Source organism: Dendropsophus ebraccatus, chromosome 5, assembly GCF_027789765.1.
Source record: "Dendropsophus ebraccatus isolate aDenEbr1 chromosome 5, aDenEbr1.pat, whole genome shotgun sequence".
Taxonomy (NCBI): domain Eukaryota; kingdom Metazoa; phylum Chordata; class Amphibia; order Anura; family Hylidae; genus Dendropsophus; species Dendropsophus ebraccatus.
This window is the reverse complement of record NC_091458.1, coordinates 161,398,280-161,422,976: the sequence shown is the minus strand read 5'-3', so window position 1 is coordinate 161,422,976 and position 24,697 is coordinate 161,398,280. Positions and strand designations below refer to the sequence as shown.

The following is a 24,697-nucleotide window of genomic DNA, read 5'->3' as shown; positions in this document are numbered from 1 at the left end:
TATCCCCCGACCACCCTTATGTAATAGGGCCAGTGCTTTATTACTGATATATTCCCCCGACCACCCTTATGTAATAGGGCCAGTGCTTTATTACTGATATACTCCCCGACCACCCTTATGTAATAGGGCCAGTGTCCTATTACTGATATACCCCCCGACCACCCTTATGTAATAGGGCCAGTGTCCTATTACTGATATATTCCCCGACCACCCTTATGTAATAGGGCCAGTGTCCTATTACTGATATATTCCCCGACCACCCTTATGTAATAGGGCCAGTGTCCTATTACTGATATATTCCCCGACCACCCTTATGTAATAGGGCCAGTGTCCTATTACTGATATATTCCCCGACCACCCTTATGTAATAGGGCCAGTGTCCTATTACTGATATATTTCCCGACCACCCTTATGTAATAGGGCCAGTGTCCTATTACTGATATATTCCCCGACCACCCTTATGTAATAGGGCCAGTGTCCTATTACTGATATATTCCCCGACCACCCTTATGTAATAGGGCCAGTGTCCTATTACTGCTATATCCCCCGACCACCCTTATGTAATAGGGCCAGTGCTTTATTACTGATATACTCCCCGACTACCCTTATGTAATAGGGCCAGTGTCCTATTACTGATATATTTCCCGACCACCCTTATGTAATAGGGCCAGTGTCCTATTACTGATATATTCCCCCGACCACCCTTATGTAATAGGGCCAGTGTCCTATTACTGATATATTCCCCCGACCACCCTTATGTAATAGGGCCAGTGTCCTATTACTGATATATTCCCCCGACCACCCTTATGTAATAGGGCCAGTGTCCTATTACTGATATATTCCCCGACCACCCTTATGTAATAGGGCCAGTGTCCTATTACTGATATATTCCCCGACCACCCTTATGTAATAGGGCCAGTGTCCTATTACTGATATATTCCCCGACCACCCTTATGTAATAGGGCCAGTGTCCTATTACTGATATATTCCCCGACCACCCTTATGTAATAGGGCCAGTGCTTTATTACTGATATACTCCCCGACTACCCTTATGTAATAGGGCCAGTGTCCTATTACTGATATATTCCCCGACCACCCTTATGTAATAGGGCCAGTGTCCTATTACTGATATATTCCCCGACCACCCTTATGTAATAGGGCCAGTGTCCTATTACTGATATATTCCCCGACCACCCTTATGTAATAGGGCCAGTGCTGTATTACTGATATATTCCCCGACCACCCTTATCTAAAAGTACGATGTGTATCCGGTGTAGGTTTTGTATATTCTATTTATTGCTCTTTTTAATTTTTTTAATAGGTTGCAGATTCTAATGGTGAATATTTTCTGAAGTCATCTGAGCTCTTTGAAAGTCCTGTGCACATGGAGGAGGCTGCCGATGTGCTCTGCATTTTACAAGCCGGTACGGGTTTTTTTTCTCCTGCACATCCAAATACTGAGATCTGCTGAAGGGCCCCTGCCACTAACAACCTTTGACTTGTCTTAGAGAAGTTTGATCGGTGGGGTCTGGGTGCTCAGTTCTCCGTGATTGCTAGAACCAGTGGGAAGAATTGTGCATAGATGGCCGCCTCCTGCTGCGAGGACAGTGTGTGGGAAGAGGGCATTAGAAAGTGCTTGTCCCCACTTGTTCCAGTGATCAGTGGGGGTCCGAACACACAGACCCTGACCAGAACATTGCTATAGACAGGTTTTATCGAGCGTTCTCTCCCGATTTCCTGGATGACAGTCTCAGGGTTATGACTAATTTCTCTTCTCATCACAAAATATTTTAACTTAATTATTTGTCAAATTTTTTTGTGTTCAAATCTAGTGCCCCGCCCTCTGATGCGCACCCCCCCCCCCCGCCCTCTGACGCACCCCCCCCCCGCCCTCTGACGCACCCCCCCGCCCTCTGATGCACCCCCCCGCCCTCTGATGCACCCCCCCGCCCTCTGATGCACCCCCCCGCCCTCTGACGCACCCCCCCGCCCTCTGATGCACCCCCCCGCCCTCTGGTGCACCCCCCCGCCCTCTGACGCACTCACCCCCCCCCCCGCCCTCTGACGCCCCCCCCCCTCGCCCTCTGACGCACCCCCCCGCCCTCTGACGCACCCCCCGCCCTCTGACGCTTCCCCCCGCCCTCTGACGCCCCCCCCCCCGCCCTCTGACGCCCCCCCCCCCCGCCCTCTGACGCTTCCCCCCTCCCTCTGACGCTTCCCCCCTCCCTCTGACGCTTCCCCCCTCCCTCTGACGCTTCCCCCCTCCCTCTGACGCTCCCCCCCCTCTGACACTCTCCCCCTCTGACACTCTCCCCCTCTGACACTCTCTCCCCCTCCCAGCCCTCTGACACTCTCCCCCTCCCAGCCCTCTGACACTCTCCCCCTCTTACCATTTTGCTGTGTTCATTCCTAGAACTGCACACACTCCTCCCTATCACCGACATGGCTGAAGCTCTCCTTCATGTTCGCAATGGAGCCTGGTTCCTTTGTTTGCTGGTTGCCAATGTTCCGGACAGCTTTAATGAAGGTGAGCGACTTTTCAGACTGACTTTGATGATCACAGCTGATCTCTCACTCTGCATAGGAGACACATGGTCCCTTTCCTGTATCTTTCTGGGCTTTCAGAAAAATTCTTTTATTTATTGGTGCAAATTGTCAGAGTGGTTTTCTGATGTGCTGAGACCTGTAGTGCCTCCTATTCCTGACAGTGCAGGAGCCATGGGGCAGCATGAGGCAAACTCCGGAGCTGCCATCATGTCTGGTACGTCCTGGCCGCTGTCACCACTCATCGCTTTGGCATCAGTGATCATAGACTGGAATGGCAGGTCTGAAGGAAATAGAATCTTGCTGTTATATTGTAAAATAATACTGGGCATGCGGTGGTCCTGCTACCAGTGCCGGGGTCTTCTTACTAAATAATTTTACCTATAGTCCATGTAAAAGTACAATGAAAATGATGCTTCTAGTACTCCTCTAGGCCAATTTTAAGTGTGGGGAAAAGCCTTAAAAATTGAAATGAATGTACCAGCAGGTGTACCGCTTTAAGATCTTTACATCGATAGACTAGCACCGACGTGGGGGGGATATCAGTGGTGTCACTTCTTGGGGACGAGGACAGGCCGATCCCGCTCTGCTGACATGTGTGCAGGTTATACTCACACAAAGCTCAGCTTAGCGTTGGACCAGGGATGTGCGGCTTGTTTCTCTTCTTAGGGCGCACTTTGTAGCATTTTTGGATCATTTTTGCCGAGCTTCAGCGGCTTTGATTCCTGGTTGTCCTATATATAAGTGATAAAACAGGAATTTTTGCTGCTTACCTGTAAAATGTATTTCACACTTGGTTCATTGGGGTCACAGCTCCGCCCAGTTACTCTATGCTGTGGTATTGGACACTTGTTGTTCCTTCTTTTGGCTCAGCTCCTTTCGTTCTTGGCGCTTATCCATTTGGACGTTTGTCCTGGTGTTACCTATCATGTTGGTTCCTCCTCTTTTCCTACTGCTTGCCTACAAATGGTTTATCCAGTGTCTGCGGGAGGGTCAGGCTCTGTGCGGGAGGGTCAGGCTCTGTGCGGGAGGGTCAGGCTCTGTGCGGGAGGGTCAGGCTCTGTGCGGGAGGGTCAGGCTCTGTGCGGGAGGGTCAGGCTCTGTGCGGGGAGGGTCAGGCTCTGTGCGGGAGGGTCAGGCTTTGTGCGGGAGGGTCAGGCTCTGTGCCTGCAGATAAGTGACAGGTTCCCTTTAAATACTCACTGATAACATTCATATATTTTGTATAGTGTGCAGAAGCTTGATAAAAAATGGAGAACGACAGGATGAAGAAAGTGCCGGAGGGAGGCGCAGAACTGAAGCTCTTCGTCAGCTGTGCAAGATGAATCCGGCTCAGGCCCTTAAAGTGCGAGGCATGGTGGTAAGTAGTCTATTATATAGTTACTATAAAGCATGGGTCTCCAAACTGCAGCCCTCCAGCTGTTGCTAAACCACAATTCCCATCATGCCCGGACAGCTCAAGCTTTGGCTAGTATTGCAACAGCTGGAGGGCTGCAGTTTGGAGACTCATGCTATAGAGCAGGGGTGGGGAACCTCCGGCCCGCGGGCCGCATCCGGCCCCTGAGACCTCCCGATGCGGCCCGCAGCTCCCCTGTGATGCGCGCCGCTCTGGAGGAGGAAGGAGCCGGCATACACAGCATCCTCCGGTGTCTGTGACAGCTGCCGGATACAGGAGGATGCTGTCTATGCCGGCTTCTTCCCCAGCAGAGCAGCGCGTGTCTTCAGTCTCCTGCGGGCCGCGCGCGATGACGTCATTTCATCGCGCGCCGCCTGCAGGAGAAGACCGGCACAGAGGACATGGGCAGCGTGGGAACGGAGGTAAGGTGAGTGGGATGTTTATTTTTTTTATTTGGGGGTTAACTAGGCCACCAGGGACATGTCTGATGGGGTTAACTAGGCCACCAGGGACATGACTGATGGGGGTTAACTAGGCTACCAGGGACATGCCTGATGGGGGTTAACTAGGCCACCAGGGACATGCCTGATGGGGGTTAACTAGGCTACCAGGGACATGCCTGATGGGGGTTAACTAGGCCACCAGGGACATGACTGATGGGGGTTAACTAGGCCTACCAGAGGCATCACTGGAGCGGTTAACTAGGCCACCAGGGACATGCCTGATGGGGGTTAACTAGGCCACCAGGGACATGCCTGATGGGGGTTAACTAGGCCACCAGGGATATGCCTGATGGAGGGTTAAATAGGCCACCAGGGACATGCCTGATGGGGGTTAACTAGGCCACCAGGGACATGCCTGATGGGGGTTAACTAGGCTACCAGGGACATGCCTGATGGGGGTTAACTAGGCCACCAGGGACATGCCTGATGGGGGTTAACTAGGCCTACCAGAGGCATCACTGGGGGGGTTAACTAGGCTACCAGGGACATGACTTGGGGGTTAACTAGACTACAAGGGGCATCACTGGGGGGGTTAACTACAATAGCAGGGGCATCACTGGAGGTTAACTACAATAGCAGGGGCACTAGGGGAACAATACTTTGCCTTGCCCCGGGTGCTGCAAACCCACGCTACTAACTGCTGCGCACGGTATGCGGCCCTCGAATGATTTTATTAATGCCCGACCGGCCCTCGACATGGAAAAGGTTCCCCACCCCTGCTATAGAAGAACCATAATGACACGCTCTAGAAAATCGAGGTTTATTTGTCTATCTTCCTTGTGACAGGTAGAAGAATGTCACCTCCCAGGGCTCGGCGTAGCATTGACATTGGATCATACCAAGAATGAAGCTGGTGATGATGGTGTCAGCAACATGGTGTGCTTTGTAAGTGGACTCCTCCTCGGGACCAATGCAAAAGTTAGGACCTGGTTTGGCACGTTTATTCGCAATGGTCAGCTGGTAAGATTTCCTTTCTGTGTCTTGATGATGATGATGATGGTATAACCTTCTGTATCTTTATATTATTATTATTATTATTATTATTATTATTATTATTATTATTATTATTATTATTATTATTATTGTATTATGGGTATAACCTTCTGTATCTTTATAATATTAATATTATTATTAATGTATTATGGGTATAACCGTCTGTATCTTTATTATATTATTATTAATAATAATAATAATAATAATAATAATAATAATAATAATAATAATAATATATTATGGGTATAACCTTCTGTGTCTTTATGATGATAATAATGTATTATGATATAACCTTCTGTATGTGGATTAAACCTGGAATTTACAGAGAACTTCTGGCCATTAATAATGTAATTTACATTCTACTGTTTATTTTCTACTTTTGCCCTAAAAATGTTAATTCTGCTTCCCACTTTAGAGGAGACGAGAGACCAGCAGCTCGGTGCTGTGGCAGATAAGGCGGCAGCTCCTCTCCGAGCTGATGGGTATTCTCCCTACGGAGAAGAAGCCGCAGCTATCGGAGGGAGGACATATTGAGCCTGAAGGATCTGCGTACTGTGCGCTCAAAGAGGAACATGTAGTCAAAGCCAGCGCCCTGCTTCGCCTGTATTGCGCCTTGATGGGAATTGCCGGCCTGAAGTAAATACCATCTTCTTATCTTGCACTGTTACCAAGTCTGGGAAAGCTGAGGTCCTGTCAACTGTGCCGACCAGACTTTTGTCTTATTAATTCTGCGACAATTTAGTAAAAGAGGCACATAACCTAAAATACACTTTAAATGGGCAAAAACAAAAACTACAGTGTGGGCAGGGGGTGTCAGGAACATAATAAATAATGTATACTTACCAGTCCCTGTGCCCCCACAGTGCTGAGTCAGCAGACTCCCAGACCCCTGCGACATCACGGTGACTGCAGCATGTTCTGTCCTAGTCACTGACTGGCTGAGCGGCACATCCATCAGCTGTGTTGTGATGTTGCAGGAGGATGCTGGTGAGGGTCCTCCGCTGTATTTTTGTTTTCCCCCAGAGTACCCCTTTAAGTACTTCTACAGATGGACCAAACATCAATAATCACTGGAAATTATACATTTTGCACCTTTTTATTTTTTTTATTTTAGGCCAACAGATGAAGAAGCCGAGCAAGTGCTTCAGCTCATGACCAGCCGCCCTCCTGCAACTCCTGCCGGGGTGCGATTTGTCTCACTCTCTTTTTGTATGTTGCTGGCGTTTTCCACACTAGTAAGGTAAGATGGGCAGCACAAGTTTTATTTTTACCTGATTATAGTCTAAGGGACCGTTCACACTATGGAATGGGGGCTAAAATTCTGTGCTGAACTTGGCGCACAATCCTGCCTACTATCTGTTTGAATGGGACGGTTCGCGCACCTGTGCTCTCTGCGCCTCTCCACTTAAAGACTTGACATGTCAGGCGCGGAGACCGGGGAAGCACGAGCCCTTCCATTCAAACAGTAGGCGAGATTTGGTGCTGAGTCAGTGCGGGGGTTCCGCATGGAATTTCTGTGCTGATTCCATAGTGTAAACAGGCCCTAAGACTTGACATTGATTGGTGATCCAGGCATGGTTCAGTTTTCCTACATCTTTTAAAAGGCATGCAGGGGTTTAGAGGGTTAAGGTTCCAGTTCATCCAGCAGTATCTTCCCTGATGCATATGCGTAGGTGTCCTATAGCAGGAGTCTGTGCTTTGGCTTCCACTATATACGTGTTATATTGGCCGCAGGCTCAGGTACATGGGTGGGGCTTTGTCTCATTATTTTGCACATTTCTTTCAGTACCCCGGAGCAGGAGCAATTGATGTTGATGTGGCTCAGCTGGATGATAAAAGAGGAAGCTTATTTTGAAAGGTAAGAGCCCTATTACATGGGACGATTATAGTGGGAAAAATCGTTATATCGTTCAAATTTAAACGATAATAATTTCATGTGGATGCAGGCAGCAATTGAAAAATGGTATGATTGTCGATCTTTTGAGCTGAACCTAAAATCATTGCTAATCGGTCAGTGTTTTCCACATCGTTTCTTCATTCGCTGGGATCAGATAGAGAGAACGACCATAGTAACTATTGTAAATAACAACTATCGTTCTGTGTAATATGGTACGATTTCAGGTAGCTCTCGTTTTCAATCGTTTTCTTTAATCGTTAACAATCGCTTTCTCTAATAGGACCCTAAGTCTTTGTGGAATGAGAGTAGCGTGTACATGTAATGTAGGTGGAATCGGTAATTGTAATCTTATTATTAACCTGTCGTTTACAGCACAGCCGGAGTCTCGGCCTCGTTTGGAGAGATGCTGCTTTTAGTCGCCATGTATTTCCATAGTAACCAGCTGAGCGCCATCATCGATCTGGTCTGTTCCACGCTGGGAATGAAGGTAAATAAAGCCACATTACTGCTGCTGAGTATTGGGGGGGCGTTCCTGCTGTTTTGTATAGAGAATATTCTAGGCTTCTTTCATACTACTAGTCTGTAAATTCTTCCAGTCCTGGTACCTGTGGCAGACATGCACTTATTGCCATACATTGGTTTGATCATGTTACAAGGTAAAAAGATAATTATCCTGATATACCATCATTTATCATACAGGTGTCGTATAGAGAAATGCTCAGGCACTCGACTCCACCATGTAACCAGGCGCCTTTACTTGGCAGAAACGGAGGGGGCCTGGTTAACCTATATAACTGTTTTTGTTCTAATTTTTGTATACTTTGTCCCTAGAAGAGCTGTGTAAACAATACAATAGGTTTCTACAAGACACATTAGGGCTGGGTTCACACTATGTATATTTGAGGCTGTATTTGGTCCTCATGTCAGGTCCTCATAGCAACCAAAACCAGGAGTGGATTGAAAACACAGAAAGGCTCTGTCCACACAATGTTGAAATTGAGTGGATGGCCGCCATATAACGGTAAATAACTTCCATTATTTCAATATAACAGACGTTTTAAAATATCTGCACATATTTGCCATTAAATGGCGGCCATCCACTCAATTTCAACATTATGTGAACAGAGCCTTTCTGTGTTTTCAATCCACTCCTTGTTTTGGTTGCTATACAGCCTCAAAAATACGTAGTGTGAACATAGCCTAGAACTGCGTAGGCATGCCCTCATACTGCTGGAATTCTTAGACACAGTATGGCGGCGTACCACCGGCAATCTAATGTGTTTTGCAGAAATCTGTTGTCTTTTTTTCTTTTGTCCTAATTTTTGTTTACTTAGTTTATACAGCCCTTCGAGGGACAAAGTATACAAAAAAAATAGAACGGTGGGGGGGAGCTATACCTGACGGCCGAGTTATCATGAAGGTGTATGGCCACCATTACCGGAGCACCACAAGCAAACGATCTCTATGCTCACTCAGCACCAGTGTCAAACCATTACCCATTATTTATTGGGTGGAAAACTGTGGTAACTGGTTTTATATCTAGTACTTCATGAAAAGTTCTCCATGGTGGTGCACCGCTCTCAGCATGTGGTACCGTACCATTAGGCTTCTGTTTTATATGTGTTAAATGACGTGTTTAGTATCCATCTAGAACAGGCCAGGAAATGTTTCTGGAGCCTTCTCTGTGTAACGTTTTGTGGGAAGTATTGTGTTAGCCGACCTTAAAATGCACCGATATAAAAGATGGCGGAAGTGTAACTAATTCATGTATTCTTTTTCAGATTGTCATTAAACCGAGTTCTCTTAGTAGAATGAAGACGATTTTCACTCAGGAGATATTTACAGAGCAGGTAACAGCATATCTTCTATCATCTATCAGGAGTATACAGACCTGTATCATCTATCAGGAGTATACAGACCTGTATCATCTATCAGGAGTATATAGACCTGTATCATCTATCAGGAGTATATAGACCTGTATCATCCATCAGGAGTATACAGACTTGTATCATCTATCAGGAGTATATAGACCTGTATCATCTATCAGGAGTATATAGACCTGTATCATCTATCAGGAGTATACAGACCTGTATCATCTATCAGGAGTATACAGACCTGTATCATCTATCAGGAGTATATAGACCTGTATCCTCTATCAGGAGTATATAGACCTGTATCATCTATCAGGAGCTCTACAGACCTGTATCATCTATCAGGAGTATATAGACCTGTATCAGGAGTATATAGAATTTAGCCTGTTCATCTAATTGGTGACTGCAGTGGTGTCCCACCCCAGTCGCTGGCTAAGTGAGGTGTCAGTCAGCCGGGTTGTAACGTAGGCGGAGGGGAGCTCAGAAGACTGTGGGGTCCAGGAGTGGGATGCGACCCTGCACAGGTGCTGGGACAAGTGAATATGACCTTTTTTTATATATAATGCCCCGTCCCCCCACCCACCTCAGGGATCCGTGATATCGTTGTGTGTTCGGTAGCTCTCTATAACTCCATTTCTAGGGCTGATTGAGCCGCCATATACCATAGCTATGAGGATGACGTCCATGATTGTCTTGTCTTATTTTACTCTGCTTTTTCCCTCTATTCCCTTTGTTACCCGCTGTGATGTATGACCCTCGCTCGGCTATTGCAAAGGGAAATTAAAAATGGAAAACCTACACCTTTTGGAGCAATAGTGACCTGATAGTAATCAAATTATTGTGCTGCTTGTGTTTTGTGTGCAGGTGGTCACGGCCCATGCAGTTCGGGTCCCTGTTACCAGCAATCTGAGTGCAAACATCACCGGCTTTCTACCTATTCACTGTATATATCAGCTACTACGGAGCCGAGCGTTCACCAAGCACAAAGTCTCCATAAAGGTAGGATCCTCCTAATGTCTGACGCTGAGCCGCCTCATTGTGCTCTGTATATATGTTAGACAATATCCCATGTAGATGAATCCCGCTCATGTGGATCCTCTCCTGGATGAGGTAGCAAGGTGTCCCAGTGACAGAGACAATTGCAGCATCTGAAGAAGCTGGATGCCTCCCTAAGGGTGGCTTCACACGTACCGGATCTGTAGCAGATTTCACGCTGCGGATCCAGTACTGTGAAGCTGAATGAGTCTCATACACACAGCCTGTATGGGACCCGGCCCCTATAACAACCCCCCCCCCCCCCCCCCCCCCCACTGCCGGCCAGCCGCCTGCCCGCAGCCCCGAGCATACATTACCTGCACTCCCCTCGCTCATCAGCCAATCACTGCTGCCATGCACTGATTGGCTGAAAAGGAGTGAGGGGAGCCTTGAGCTTCACACAGCGGCGGCGCCGTGCAGGTAATATATGCTCGGGGCCGCAGGTGGGCGGCCGGCGGCAGGGGGGTTAAAGGGGCTGGATTTGAAATCCACCTTGTGGGAAGAAACGTGTCATGTCACCTCTTGCACTTTTGTTATATATACAGTAGATGTGTGTGTGTGTGTGTGTGTGTGTGTGGGGGGGGGGTGCTTTGTTTTTTCACAGTGCAGTTATTCTCTAGGTCATTCTACTTACAATACCCATGTGTGCATAACTTTTGCTATCTGTATACCGTTATGTGCATTGATCAGTGGGACTGACGTTCTTCTAGGCAGGCTATAGCAAATTGCCAAGTGGCAGTACAGGGGTTTAAAGGGTTACTTTGGTGAAAATGATTTTCTTTCAAATCAGCTGGTGTCAGAAAGTTATACAGATTTGTAATTTACTTCTATTTGAAAAAAAAATCTAATCTTCCAGTACTTATCAGCTGCTGAATGTCTTGCAGGAAGTGGTGTATTCTCTCCAGTCTGACACTGTGCTCTCTGCTGCCACCTCTGTCCATGTCAGGAACTGTCCAGAGCAGCAGCAAATCCCCATAAAAAGCCTCTCCTTATCTCCAGACTGGAAATAATACCACTTCCTGCAGGACATACAGCAGCTGATAAGTACTGGAAGACTGGAGTTTTTTTGTTTGTTTTTTTAAATAGAAGTAAATTACAAAAGAAGTTTTTGTTGTTGATTTCTTAAAGAGGTTTTTGCTCTAGAAGTAGCGGCTGACATGTCTGTTGGACATAGGGAGTTTACCAGGAATTGCTGACTATAGTGACTGGTCCGTCTACAGAGGAAGGTAGATCCGTCTGACCTGCTGCTAGAGTCACCTTACAGCTTTGTGCTATAGAAGGATGGTTGTGCCCTGAACGTCCCCGGATAACTTCTTACTATAAATGACCCGGTGTTACAGGACTGGATCTACACGCAGATCTGTGAGACCACCACCCCCCTGCACCAGCAGCTGATCCCACTCATTGATGTCTACATCAACTCCATCATCACTCCAGCCTCAAAGTCCAGTCCAGAAGCCACCAACAAACCAATCACCGAGCAGGAAATATTAAAGGTTTTCCAGAGTCACATGGGGGAACATCTGCGCCAAAACCAACGTAACAAGATCACCACCCAGCTGCTGTTACTCTATTACCTCCTCTCCTATGAGGAAGCTCTGCTGGCCAATTCCAAAGCCTTAGGTAGGTTGTTTTATACATAAACTATTCAGGATTCTGGTTATGAAACCTATAATACTAGGCCGTTCCTTGAGTTTTTGGAGAAGAAGTCAAAAAACGCAGAAGGCAGGAGTGTTCGGGAAAATAACAAAGTATACTTACCTGTCCTTGTGCCGCTGTAGCGCCTCTCCCAGGTCTCTCTGACAAGCAGCGGGGGTTATATTCAGCTGGAATCCGGTCATGTCATGGTGTCCTGTCACTGATTGGCTGAGCGGGCAGTCGCTCAGCTGGGCATGTGATGTTGCAGCTGGAAGAGCTGCAGGACACCAGTGGCTGCCAACAGGACCCAAAAGTGTCGCTACAGGCACAAGGATAAGGAAGGTTTATTTTGTCTATTTTGCACCCCCCTGCCTTCCTCCGTTTTTTGACTTCTCTTTTAGGGGACGTTTACACTTAGCGGATCTGCAGCAGATTTCATTTAAATTACTGAACACCGCATCAAATCTGCACCATCAAATCTGCTGCGGATCCTGTAGGTGTGAACGCACCCTTAAGGTGGGCATACACTTTAAATAACCATTATCTCTCCTGTCCTACCCATACACAGGAACGTTTGGCATAGCCGAGTGTTCCTGTGTTCTCTTTGGGGAGGTGTAAACCTCAGCCAGACTGCTTTGACAGTAGCTTATGTCTCCATGAACAAAGGGGTTTGGCAGTGATTTTTCATCTCCACTGACATGATCTGTTGATGGAGTGACAGGAGCGCCCCTTACACCCTATACCATGAGCGGAGGGTACGGCCAGCGGATGTATAAAGTGCACGGGGACCTTTAGAATTTCTGCAGCTAAAACCATCTATTCCAAGGTCCTGTATTACTCTGGTCCTGTAATGAGATGGCGTTGTGCAGTAGGGCTAGGAGCATATCGCTCTCACCAGCAACATTTGTGCAAAATACTTTATATTTGTAGATCTTTTGGCTGCTTATTACAGACCAGAGATGGTTCATGTCCATCTATCCCAGAATGCTGCCAATAGAAGCTACTAACCCGAGGCACTACTACTACTTATAGCTTCCTATCGCAGATGACCTCTCTGTATTGAGTTATAATGCGGACTTTGCGGGGCTACATCGGGTTTACATGCAGCTCAAACACTGACTGTATCAGCTGATGAAATAACATTGAGAATAGAAATACTAAGCAATAATGTGGGAAAAATAGATAAAAATGTGTTTATTTTCCTTGTAATTACAGCGGCCATGCAGAAGAAACCAAAGTCTTACTCCTCATTATTAATGGACCAGATACCAATCAAATACCTTATCAGACAGGCCCAGGGTCTACAGCAAGAGCTTGGAGGTAAGTGTATGGGCCTGTGTGTTTTTGGTGTTACGGTATATTGTTATACGTGATGACATTGTGTTACATAGATGCTACCACCACACGCATCATATTTCATTGGGGTGCAATTTAATGTAGCATTGAATGTGTTGTCTGCTAGAGAGGCTGATGTGCTCTGTAATGGGATTATTGGGTAGGATCTCCATGGAGAATGGGTTATTGGCTTGGATCTCCATGGAGAATGGATTATTGGCTGGGATCTCCATGGAGAATGGATTATTGGCTGGGATCTCCATGGAGAATGGATTATTGGCTGGGATCTCCATGGAGAATGGATTATTGGCTGGGATCTCCATGGAGAATGGATTATTGGCTGGGATCTCCATGGAGAATGAGTTATTGGCTAGGATCTCCATGGAGAATGGATTATTGGCTGGGATCTCCATGGAGAATGGATTATTGGCTGGGATCTCCATGTAGAATGGGCTATTGGCTGGGATCTCCATGGAGAATGGATTATTGGCTGGGATCTCCATGGAGAATGGATTATTGGCTGGGATCTCCATGGAGAATGGATTATTGGCTGGGATCTCCATGGAGAATGGATTATTGGCTGGGATCTCCATGTAGAATGGGCTATTGGCTGGGATCTCCATGGAGAATGGATTATTGGCTGGGATCTCCATGGAGAATGGATTATTGGCTGGGATCTCCATGGAGAATGGATTATTGGCTGGGATCTCCATGGAGAATGGGTTATTGGCTGGGATCTCCATGGAGAATGGATTATTGGCTGGGATCTCCATGGAGAATGGATTATTGGCTGGGATCTCCATGGAGAATGGGTTATTGGCTGGGATCTCCATGGAGAATGGATTATTGGCTGGGATCTCCATGGAGAATGGATTATTGGCTGGGATCTCCATGGAGAATGGGTTATTGGCTGGGATCTCCATGGAGAATGGGTTATTGGCGATTATATACCTACCCCTATGATTGCTGCTTTATCTGAAATCTCCAAAAACAGCGATCTCAAGATCTCCGCAGCTAGAATTACATAGACTATGTAGACTGCACACACAGACTATGGTCAGCACAATGCATAGCTGGCCCAGAGAGTGTCACCCGTGGGCTGCCCACATTTATGGATGTGAGGCCCATAAAGCCAGGGCCGCAGATGAGCTCTGTATAATTACATGTCCTATTTGTGGTCTGGGAGGATGCACGGGCCGTGGCCCATAGACCAGCGTGGGTCTGATACTGCATGCGGATGGAAGTTACAGATGTGTGCAAATATTGTGACTGTGTCTGCTTGTTACAGCTTATAGCAGTGTATGTGAAGGCCAGCAGAGGATTGTTATTGGAGGAGGTTACGTGACCACTACTGCTGTCTGTTTTCCAGGGTTACACTCGGCCCTGCTGCGCTTGCTGGCCACTAACTACCCCCATCTCTGCATTGTGGATGACTGGATATGTGAGGAGGAAATTACTGGCACTGACGCTCTCCTAAGACGGATGTTGATGACAAATTCTGCCAAAAATCATTCACCAAAACAGCTGCAGGATGGTGGGTAACCAGTATGACTATAAGACCTGGGCTCTAATGGAGGCGCTGTAACATTGGACAAGTAGTTACTCGCCATCTCGAATGATTCTCTAGTGTGGAAAATCTTCCCTTTCTGTTGGACGGTGGAATGGAGGGGATATCTGTCCATCATCTTCCTGAATCCATTGTAAGGGGGGGGGGGGGGTCGTCACATGTACTGGATCACAGCAGAGTTCTGCTGCAATATTCTGTCATTCCCTCATTTCAGTGATAATGTAGCCCCTGGCCACGTAACCCACCAAGTGCCAGACTAATACATTACCTGTCGGCGCTCCTCTCTGCTTCTCCGGCTCCCTGACGTCCCGTTCAGCCAATCAGTGAGAACAGCGGGACAGCGCAGTGATTGGTTGAGCGGGACGTCAGGGAGCCGGAGAAGCAGACAGGAGCGCGATTGTATGTGCAAAGGCATGCTAAGATAGAACCTATACACCTTGCTAGAAACCACATAATGGTGCTATCTGCTTAAGCCTGAATGTGGTCACTAGCCGAGCCGAGGACATTCAGACCATTACAGTGTCTATCATTGACTCTCTGCATTAACCCCTTAATGACCATATTACGTCTTTTATCAGCGACCATAGTAGCCTGGCACTGGACTCCTGTGCAGGATGTTACATGACGGCAGGGCCCCTGCGCTAACTATCAAGAGCAGAGAAACCTCCAATCCTTGTTGTTTAACCCCTTAGGTGCTTCAGTCTAATTGTTATTGTGGTATTTAAGTGGTTTCTGGGCTTTTGTCCCCCAATTAAGTACCTGGGTGACCCAATCGCTGGGATGCAGATTATTTTCTAGAGCAGCAGGAGGCTAATGGTTTTGCCTCTGGCAAGGCCGGTTGGGTCAACTAGGATAATACACTGCGCTATACTAGTAGTACAGTATACTGAATAAGTCCCCTTTGTGGGACTAATAAAAAGTAAACCTTTTTGGAAAATATAATTTTATTATATGTATCTAAAAATGGTGCCAATAAAAAAATACAACTTGTCCCACAAAAAACAAGCCCTCGTATAGGTATATCAACTAGTAAATGAAAAGGTTATGGCGACAACAAAAAAACATGAATCTGTTCCGTAAGGTGTTAGAGCTTTGTGTATATTATATACAGTAGTTTTTCAGTGTTAATACTGTGTGTGTTAATGTCCTTATTTTTTTGTGAAGCGTTCTTACAGCTGCAGAGTAACCACACACAGGTGATGCAGATCCTCGAGCACCTGACCTTGCTTAGTGCCAGTGACCTCATCCCGTACGCAGAAGTTCTCACTGCCAATATGAGCCTTCTCTTGAATGTCGGTGCTCCACGCAGGATACTGCAGACAGTCAACAAACTTTGGATGACCTTGAACACAGTCATGCCAAGAAGGTAAAACTTATATTGTCCTTTCGGATTGGGAATTTCTACCTTTTAGTTTACATATATATATTACATATATAAATAAATAAATATATATATATACCTGGTGTATACATATATCTATCCTAAGATAATAAGAAGGGAAATACTAAAAGGGCCGAATAGATGGACCCAGTGGTCTTTTTCTGCCCACAATCTTCTATGTTTCTTATTTCAGACAAACTGTCATGAATACTTTTCACTTCACTTTTCCACTTAAAGGGAATCTGTCACTAGGTTTATTCCGCCTTAAATGAGGGCAGCAAAAACTAGTGACAGAAATGCTGACCAGATCATGGTATGACTTACATCATCTTGTTCAGCTGTTCTCCTAATATGCAGGAGAATAGAATTCTTGCTCCCCTTTCAGATCTTGAAAAATAAATGGAACTTAGGAGTGAGTTCTCCGAATCGACCTCCAGCACTGGTGTGAACCTGGCCTTATTTCATTTTTTGCACTGCACAAATTAAAGCACACTCTGTGTGAGAGGGAGCAGCAGGGCTCTGAGCCTCCTATACACTGCCGCCGGCTCTGAGCCTCCTATACACTGCCGCCGGCTCTGAGCCTCCTATACACTGCCGCTGTCTCTGAGCCTCCTATACACTGCCGCTGGCTCTGAGCCCCCTATACACTGCCGCCGTCTCTCTGAGCCTCCTATACACTGCCGCCAGCTCTGAGCCTCCTATACACTGCCGCCGGCTCTGAGCCTCCTATACACTGCCGCTGTCTCTCGGAGCCTCCTATACACTGCCGCTGTCTCTCGGAGCCTCCTATACACTGCCGCTGTCTCTCTGAGCCTCCTATACACTGCCGCTGTCTCTCGGAGCCTCCTATACACTGCCGCTGTCTCTCGGAGCCTCCTATACACTGCCGCTGTCTCTCGGAGCCTCCTATACACTGCCGCTGTCTCTCGGAGCCTCCTATACACTGCCGCTGTCTCTCGGAGCCTCCTATACACTGCCGCTGTCTCTCGGAGCCTCCTATACACTGCCGCTGTCTCTCGGAGCCTCCTATACACTGCCGCTGTCTCTCGGAGCCTCCTATACACTGCCGCTGTCTCTCGGAGCCTCCTATACACTGCCGCTGTCTCTCGGAGCCTCCTATACACTGCCGCTGTCTCTCGGAGCCTCCTATACACTGCCGCTGTCTCTCGGAGCCTCCTATACACTGCCGCTGTCTCTCGGAGCCTCCTATACACTGCCGCTGTCTCTCGGAGCCTCCTATACACTGCCGCTGTCTCTCGGAGCCTCCTATACACTGCCGCTGTCTCTCGGAGCCTCCTATACACTGCCGCTGTCTCTCGGAGCCTCCTATACACTGCCGCTGTCTCTCGGAGCCTCCTATACACTGCCGCTGTCTCTCGGAGCCTCCTATACACTGCCGCTGTCTCTCGGAGCCTCCTATACACTGCCGCTGTCTCTCGGAGCCTCCTATACACTGCCGCTGTCTCTCGGAGCCTCCTATACACTGCCGCTGTCTCTCGGAGCCTCCTATACACTGCCGCTGGCTCTGAGCCTCCTATACACTGCCGCCGGCTCTGAGCCTCCTATACACTGCCGCCGGCTCTGAGCCTCCTATACACTGCCGCCGGCTCTGAGCCTCCTATACACTGCCGCCGTCTCTCTGAGCCTCCTATACACTGCCGCCGTCTCTCTGAGCCTCCTATACACTGCCGCTGTCTCTCTGAGCCTCCTATACACTGCCGCTGGCTCTGAGCCTCCTATACACTGCCGCCGTCTCTCTGAGCCTCCTATACACTGCCGCTGTCTCTCTGAGCCTCCTATACACTGCCCCCGGCTCTGAGCCTTCCAGGCCGGCCCATTCCAATGGCCGTTGAGGGGGCCAGCCTAGGGGCCTAATCCACTAATAATAAGCATTTTTGTCTGGACCAAGAACCAAGAAATCTATTATAAAGTAAGGCATGAAAACCTGTTAAGAGAAGTCCTCATACAGAAAGAGGGTGACAGTGTCGCTGTATCCATGCTTTCCTGACAGCCCCATGGCTGCATCCATCTTCTGCAGCCGCTAGGAGTCAAATGTTTGGCTACAAAGAACGTTGCCGAACTCGAACAGTTTTACAGGTTCATTCAGCCAGAAGATTGGGTAACCATAGATAGGTCCACACCAGGTGAGCTCCGTGCCCCATCTGTGGACGTATCTGTGATTACCTGATCGGCTGCACATGAGCCCCGGATATCCATGAGCCTCTGCAGTAAAATCCTATGATCTGCTTTGCCATTAATCTACTCTTCCTTTCAGGCTATGGGTTATGACTGTGAATGCGTTACAGCCCTCACTGAAACTCTCTCGGAACCATAAGTATACCCAGAATGATCTGATGATCGACCCCTTGATTGTCCTGCGCTGCGATGGCCGAGTCCTGAGGTTGGTTCTTACTTGGCTTTCTGTAGAATTACGTGTCTGCTAGTCTGGATTTGTAGCGACCATGTGCTGCTTCTGTGCTTCCAGGTGCCCACCTCTGATGGATATCACCCTACACATGCTGAACGGCTACCTTCTCGCATCCAAAGCTTACCTCAACTCTTACCTCAAAGAAACCGCTGACCAAGATATTAAACCTTCTCCCAGTAACACAATGGCCGCTCTAGCAGGTCAGACCGAAACTATGGAGGTTACCAGAGAAGAGCTAAAAAATGCTTTACTTTCAGCCCAGGTAACATAATCCTCAGCATCTAAGTCAGGGATGGGAACCTTTAGGCATGATGGGAGTTGTAGTTCTCACTGTCTAGCATCCTTTGCGGTACCCCTATAATAAAGCTGCTGACCTGTGTCCTTAGGATAGTGCGGCGGTGCAGATCCTGCTGGAGGTCTGCCTTCCGTCAGACGAGAAGATTCCGGAGCAGCTGGAAGGAGAGGACAGTCTGCTGTGCAATCTGCGGGAAGTCCAGTGCCTCATCTCTTGTCTTCTGCATCAGATGTTCATTGCAGACCCAAACATTGCAAAACTTGTTCATTTCCAGGTAGGTGTTATGTCTCATAAGAAATCTGTCATGTTACTAGAAGATTTATAGATTTGGTCAGATATGATTATCGTATATTACCCAATAACTATAGAAAAGAAGAACAAACAAAGCAATTGATGAGAAATATGGGCTTGATCTTGCAGGCATAATTTATATAACATTTATTTGTTATATTGTAATATAAAGGGTTACTCCGGCTGAGACCCTTTTCTGCAATACCTGGGGGGGGGGGTGGGGGGGAACAATTCATGCACTTTCGCTTGCCTCCCCGGCTCCATTGCTGCCACTGTGGTCCCCTGGACACTTCCTGGTCTGACATGGGACTAGAGATGAGACATGACGTGGCCGGCCCGCTCAGCCATTCGGCAGCACAGGCAGGACACTGTCTGAAGTCCCTAGTCAGACCAGGAGACTGCCAGACATCGGAGGACCAGAGCGGTGGAGTGCGGGTGGCAGTGCTGGAGCCGGGGAGGTAAGTGAGTGTAATTGTTTTCACCCACCCCCTCCCCAGGCATTGCAGAAAAAAGGGTACCGGCTGGGTACCCCTTAAAAGAAAAAAAAAAATTCCGGCTGACCTAGACCTAGACAAAAAGTCAAACAGGCAAACGTTTCCAGGCGTGCTTTATCTATTAGGAGGAGCGCATATTTTACTTTATTAAAGGGGTACTCCCACGGCAACTAATAAATATTTCCACATTTATATTTAAGTTGTGGTTGGTAACCTAGACAACGAGCTGTCAACAATGGGAGGAAAAGAGTGGACGTATCAGGAGAGGGAAGAGGGTGATTTGTATTTGCAAAAAAAAAATTCAATTTGACGAGCTCTAAAAATGTAACTCTGTGTGGATGGGAGTCCTCCTTAAAGGGAATCTGTCAGGTCCCTACCAGGTAGAGCTGCAGACAGGTGCGGCACTTCAGATTCCAAGGACAATGCTACGAGCAGATAGCGGTGGCACTTCAGCTTCTGAGGAAAAACGCTATTTTATAACTTTGCAAATGGCCATCAGCAAAGACAAAAGCATCACCTGTTTTATCTCCTTCCCACCGATCTGCCGGTGTCGGCCGCTCTCTACTTGTTATGGACCTGACAAAGTCCCCTTAATGTTATGTTTTCAAATACACAGGCACAAAATACAGCAGTATTAGTAAATGTGAGTAACGCTCTCTGATATAACACCATATATATATTATAGTATATGTATGTATGTATAATATCATTGAATTTCAGACTAAATGTCCTCTCTTCTCTCCCCCCCCCCCCCCCTCCGCCAGGGTTACCCGTGTCAGCTTCTGCCTCTGACGGTTGCCGGAATCCCATCCATGCACATCTGCCTCGATTTTATCCCAGAACTCATAGCTCAGCCAGAACTGGAGAAACAGGTAACAGGTTATTGTAGTATTGTAATGCCCAATGAATGTAGATTCTCTCCAACCTCTAAGCTACTGCAACAAAACACATGCAAATAAAATAAATTGTGCAAACAGACCTATCTGCACATACATAATACACACACACACATATATATGTATGTGTGTGTGTGTGTGTGTGTATATATATATATATATATATATATATATATAATATATTCTGCACAGACACATATTTACCCATATATATCTGCACAGACACATTTGTACGTGTTTGCTATTTATTAAAGAGTCCACCAATAGTAGTTCCTGTAATAGAATGTATATAATAGTCCGGCAGTAGTGTACCTCTATATATGTATAGTAGTTATACACATTTGGTCCCATATCGGGTCCATTACTAACTTCTTTTTACTATTGCAGATATTCGCCATCCAGCTTCTCTCACACTTGTGTATCCAGTATGCGTTACCCAAATCTCTCAGTATGGCTCGTCTGGCTATAAATGTAATGGGGACTCTCCTTACAGGTAGTGTTCTTTCTCTATCTACAAAAGCTGAAATTGAGCTGTAAGTGGCCAGAATAGCCAGCCTATGGCCCTCCTCTTCCATCATGTTGTCTGTGCTCCACAGGCTGAAGCTTCAGCACACAGACCTCCTGCTCTGCCCGCTCTTCGCATTCACTCTGCATATAATACTTTTATTACTATCCCTAGTACTACGAGCTCTCTGCTGACTGGCTGCTAATTTTCAGCTTTCTTGTCCAAATACAGGAGCAAGTGGTTAAAACAGAGCAGAGCTTTCAGTATAAGGTTACGTTCACACTATGGAATTTGGGCGAAAATATTAAGCATAGGCCCTGAGTCCACAGTCCGCCCAAAGAAGTGACATGCACGGACCACCGTAGTGTAGGGGGCAGGCAGAGCAGGATGTCTGTGCGGTGCAGCTTCCACCTGTAGCTGCTGAGTGTGGGGAGGGGGGTCATTTTTGGCAACTTCTGTTGTACAACCCAGTAACACAAGGCCATTTTGTTTTCTCCTGTGTACAGAGAAAAATTTTAATCCGTCAAGATTTTTCACTTTGATACGCCATTCCCATCACCTAAACTTTTGTTAAGTGATATGAAATGCAAAAAAAAAAAAGAAAATCTGCAAATACATTGCATTAGCCTAGGATCCCGACCACCGCTCTCAGCTATGAGAGTGGTGGCCGGGCAGTGACTGGTCTGGTAGTCAGGACCTGGCAAGTATGATTTTACTACTTTTATTTCCCTCGGACATCCCACATGTCTACAGGGCTTGGATTGTCTCTGAGTGTAATGTCCGGGGGAGACACAGCTGTCCTGAGCCGATCACCGCTCCGTCCTCTCCTCGCTCCCCCGAACCTTGAAGTGAGATTGGGAAGTGGCAGAGCGTGTTGAAAAGGGCACAACCCATTTAATGTACCAAAGAGAAGCTTAGCTTCATGTCATGCTTGGATGAAACGTAGATATTATTTACTTAGTTTTTTTTAATATTCAGCCATGACTTACTATTTGCTATAATATTTCTTTGTATCTTAATATCTTGCAGTGTTGACTCAAGCCAAGCGATTTGTATTTTTTATGCCAACATTGCCCTGCTTGGTACCGTTCTGCCAAGCGTTTCCTCCATTATATGAAGACGTCATGTCACTCCTCATACAGATTGGGCAGGTCTGTGCATCCAATGTGGCTACTCAGACCAGAGATGTTGACCCAATTATTACACGTAAGTTCATTGTTGGCGACAGAGACTGAGCAGATGTGTCTAACAGATTTGGTTGATCCAAGTAAAGGAATATGGTGGCTTAAATTGTAAAAAGTGTGGCATATGGATTTCATGTGGACGTAGCTCTGAGATATAGTACTGTTAGGTTCTTGGTATAAGTACAAGATGAGTTATTTATATACATATATATCTCATAATGATGGAATGGGGTGTTCAGTGCAGTTGCAGGAGATGCACTAAATACAGATGGCAAATGCACAAATGTTAGAGGGATGATCCGCACCACGACGCCTATTTAGTATGTCTGTTGCAATATTAATCTGTTCTTCTTCTCAATAGGATTGCAGCAACTTAAAGAGAAACCAAAGGAACTCTCCAGTGCATTTAACCTTTTCCCACTTCCGGTTGCTGCAACAAAGGATCTGGAGAGTTTGGATCCAGATGTACAACTCTGTCATCAAGTTGAAAATACCATCATTGATATCATTAACATAAGTGTCACCGGAGTGTGAAGACTTTCCCTTCAGCTCGTCACTGATGTAGATATGACGGGGAGGAGGCAGATGGGAGGGACATGAAGAGAGACAGAGTGATGGCACCAGGAACCGCTGTGACCTAAAGGGTTGCTGTCATTTAACAAAACATGTGATTGGTCATGGACTGGTTGTTCAGCCCCACACTGATAGCCCGGTGCTGCTCTTCTCATCTCGCTGTAGGAGACGGACACTATAGGAAGTCTATAGAGGCAGGGAGAGAAGTGCTGAGCCAGTTGCTTCCCCCGGCATGTTCTAGAGATCGATGGGCACTGTACACCCAGACCCCGACCAGTCATAACTTTGGACATGTCTCTTTAATGATTATTTTTGCTGTTAAATAACTACTATTACTATATGTTATATTAATGATACTGTGTGGGGATATGCAAAAAAAATCCTGCTGTTCAGAGTACATGAAGCCTATGTCCTTCCTGCAATGTATCTCTGCATTGCCTATATCATTTGCTTCATACTCGTAAACATGGAGCAAAGCTGGAAAAACCTAGGAGAGAGGTTTTTGAAAAAGTACAATAAAATATTGTGGAAAAAAAAAGAAAAGAAAAACCTATGAGATGCAGTCGAAAGAAACAGCACTTAATGGTGCCACAAGGTACTACGTGTACTATAAGATACTACCCATATGCTGAACATTCAGGTACAGCTGCCTTTCGTAGGTCAGCATGACATGTACTTGCTTCTTTACCTCCCAAGTGATCCTTGTTCTGTATATTAGCTAGCGGATGGTATTAAAGATCCACTGTGATTGTGTGATGTTAACACTCTGAATACTTCCTTAGTGTACTTGGTGTTTGCTTCTAGCGGATGATGCTGTATCAACAATATCACAAGTACTAGTACATATTTGTACTGACAGACTGAGAAGACGGGCTGTATCCATGTTCCCGGACTGCATCCAACTTCTTCCGCCACCGGTATTCGATGCCGCACGATCGGACTCAAGCTGCTCGTTGTGTCATCTCTAGTCTTAATCTTTAGCAGAACTTATGACCCAGGTTTGTTTTTAAAATAATAGTTGTGAAAGCTATTACTTCAGTTAAAGGGAACGTTCTATCTGGTACATTTGCTTGTGTTACACATGAACGATGCGCCAGTCTACTACCGAGCATTGGAGGTGAGACCACCCGCCCGAGTCGGAGGAAACCCCTGCCCCTCTATTGATTCTTCTCCAAAGAGCAGCACCTGATGGTACATTCACTTTAAATTCCATTTGCCACAATCTGTTAATAATTTTTTAAAACCTTTTACCTGTATATATTTTTCATGTACGGGATGTCATGTATTTACACAGGCAAATTAGTAACGTTGCAATGAAAAGTGACTCTGGAAAAAAGCTGAAAATAAGGTGTCCAGCTCCATCATAGAAGTGCATTAGATTGGAGATATCCAGGCAAGACATTGCTATTCTGTGCTCAGCTGTATAAATATTCAGGATGTTTTCATGTTTTCCACCATGTAGCGGGTCGGATGTGAAGCACTGTAAAATAAATTTATATTTTTTACTGTAATTTTTGTTTTTAATCTATGGTCAGTAAAATACAGCCGAATGTATGACTCTTAAAGGGATTATCTAGGGATTTGGCTAGGGTAAAAATAAAATCGATCCTCACCTGCTTCGGCTCCTGGTAAACTTCTTAGTTATTTTCTAGTCACTGAGACGCATTCTCCTTGCAGAAACTACCCCGCTCAGTCAGTGCACTGCCACATACCTGGGAACTTTCACAAAATGTTGGCAGGTCCTATCTGTTTATTTGTTGCCACCTACTCTTTTCCTCCATAGAACCTCTTAAAAGGGTACTCCAGCCCTTTAACTTTATTTATATATATATATATATATATATATATATATATGCACTTTTATATCTATC

At 46.4% G+C, this 24,697-nt stretch overlaps 1 protein-coding gene across 1 annotated transcript in view; it reads left to right on the top strand.

Moving 5' to 3' along the window:
* Nucleotides 1-24,442, top strand: part of INTS2 (integrator complex subunit 2) — a 30,039-nt gene extending 5,597 nt beyond the window's left edge. The window contains exons 4-24 of the mRNA XM_069971785.1: nt 1,322-1,424; nt 2,414-2,527; nt 3,774-3,904; nt 5,230-5,403; nt 5,852-6,072; nt 6,551-6,676; nt 7,223-7,294; nt 7,706-7,820; nt 9,115-9,183; nt 10,069-10,203; nt 11,580-11,862; nt 13,093-13,197; nt 14,582-14,746; nt 15,944-16,145; nt 18,436-18,561; nt 18,646-18,850; nt 18,975-19,157; nt 20,433-20,540; nt 20,952-21,057; nt 22,099-22,275; nt 22,615-24,442. Of these exons, the coding sequence (XP_069827886.1) occupies nt 1,322-1,424; nt 2,414-2,527; nt 3,774-3,904; nt 5,230-5,403; nt 5,852-6,072; nt 6,551-6,676; nt 7,223-7,294; nt 7,706-7,820; nt 9,115-9,183; nt 10,069-10,203; nt 11,580-11,862; nt 13,093-13,197; nt 14,582-14,746; nt 15,944-16,145; nt 18,436-18,561; nt 18,646-18,850; nt 18,975-19,157; nt 20,433-20,540; nt 20,952-21,057; nt 22,099-22,275; nt 22,615-22,787 (3,093 nt within the window). The 3' untranslated portion in view covers nt 22,788-24,442. The remainder of the gene's footprint in view (nt 1-1,321; nt 1,425-2,413; nt 2,528-3,773; nt 3,905-5,229; nt 5,404-5,851; nt 6,073-6,550; nt 6,677-7,222; nt 7,295-7,705; nt 7,821-9,114; nt 9,184-10,068; nt 10,204-11,579; nt 11,863-13,092; nt 13,198-14,581; nt 14,747-15,943; nt 16,146-18,435; nt 18,562-18,645; nt 18,851-18,974; nt 19,158-20,432; nt 20,541-20,951; nt 21,058-22,098; nt 22,276-22,614) is intronic.
* Nucleotides 24,443-24,697: the final 255 nt, after the last annotated feature.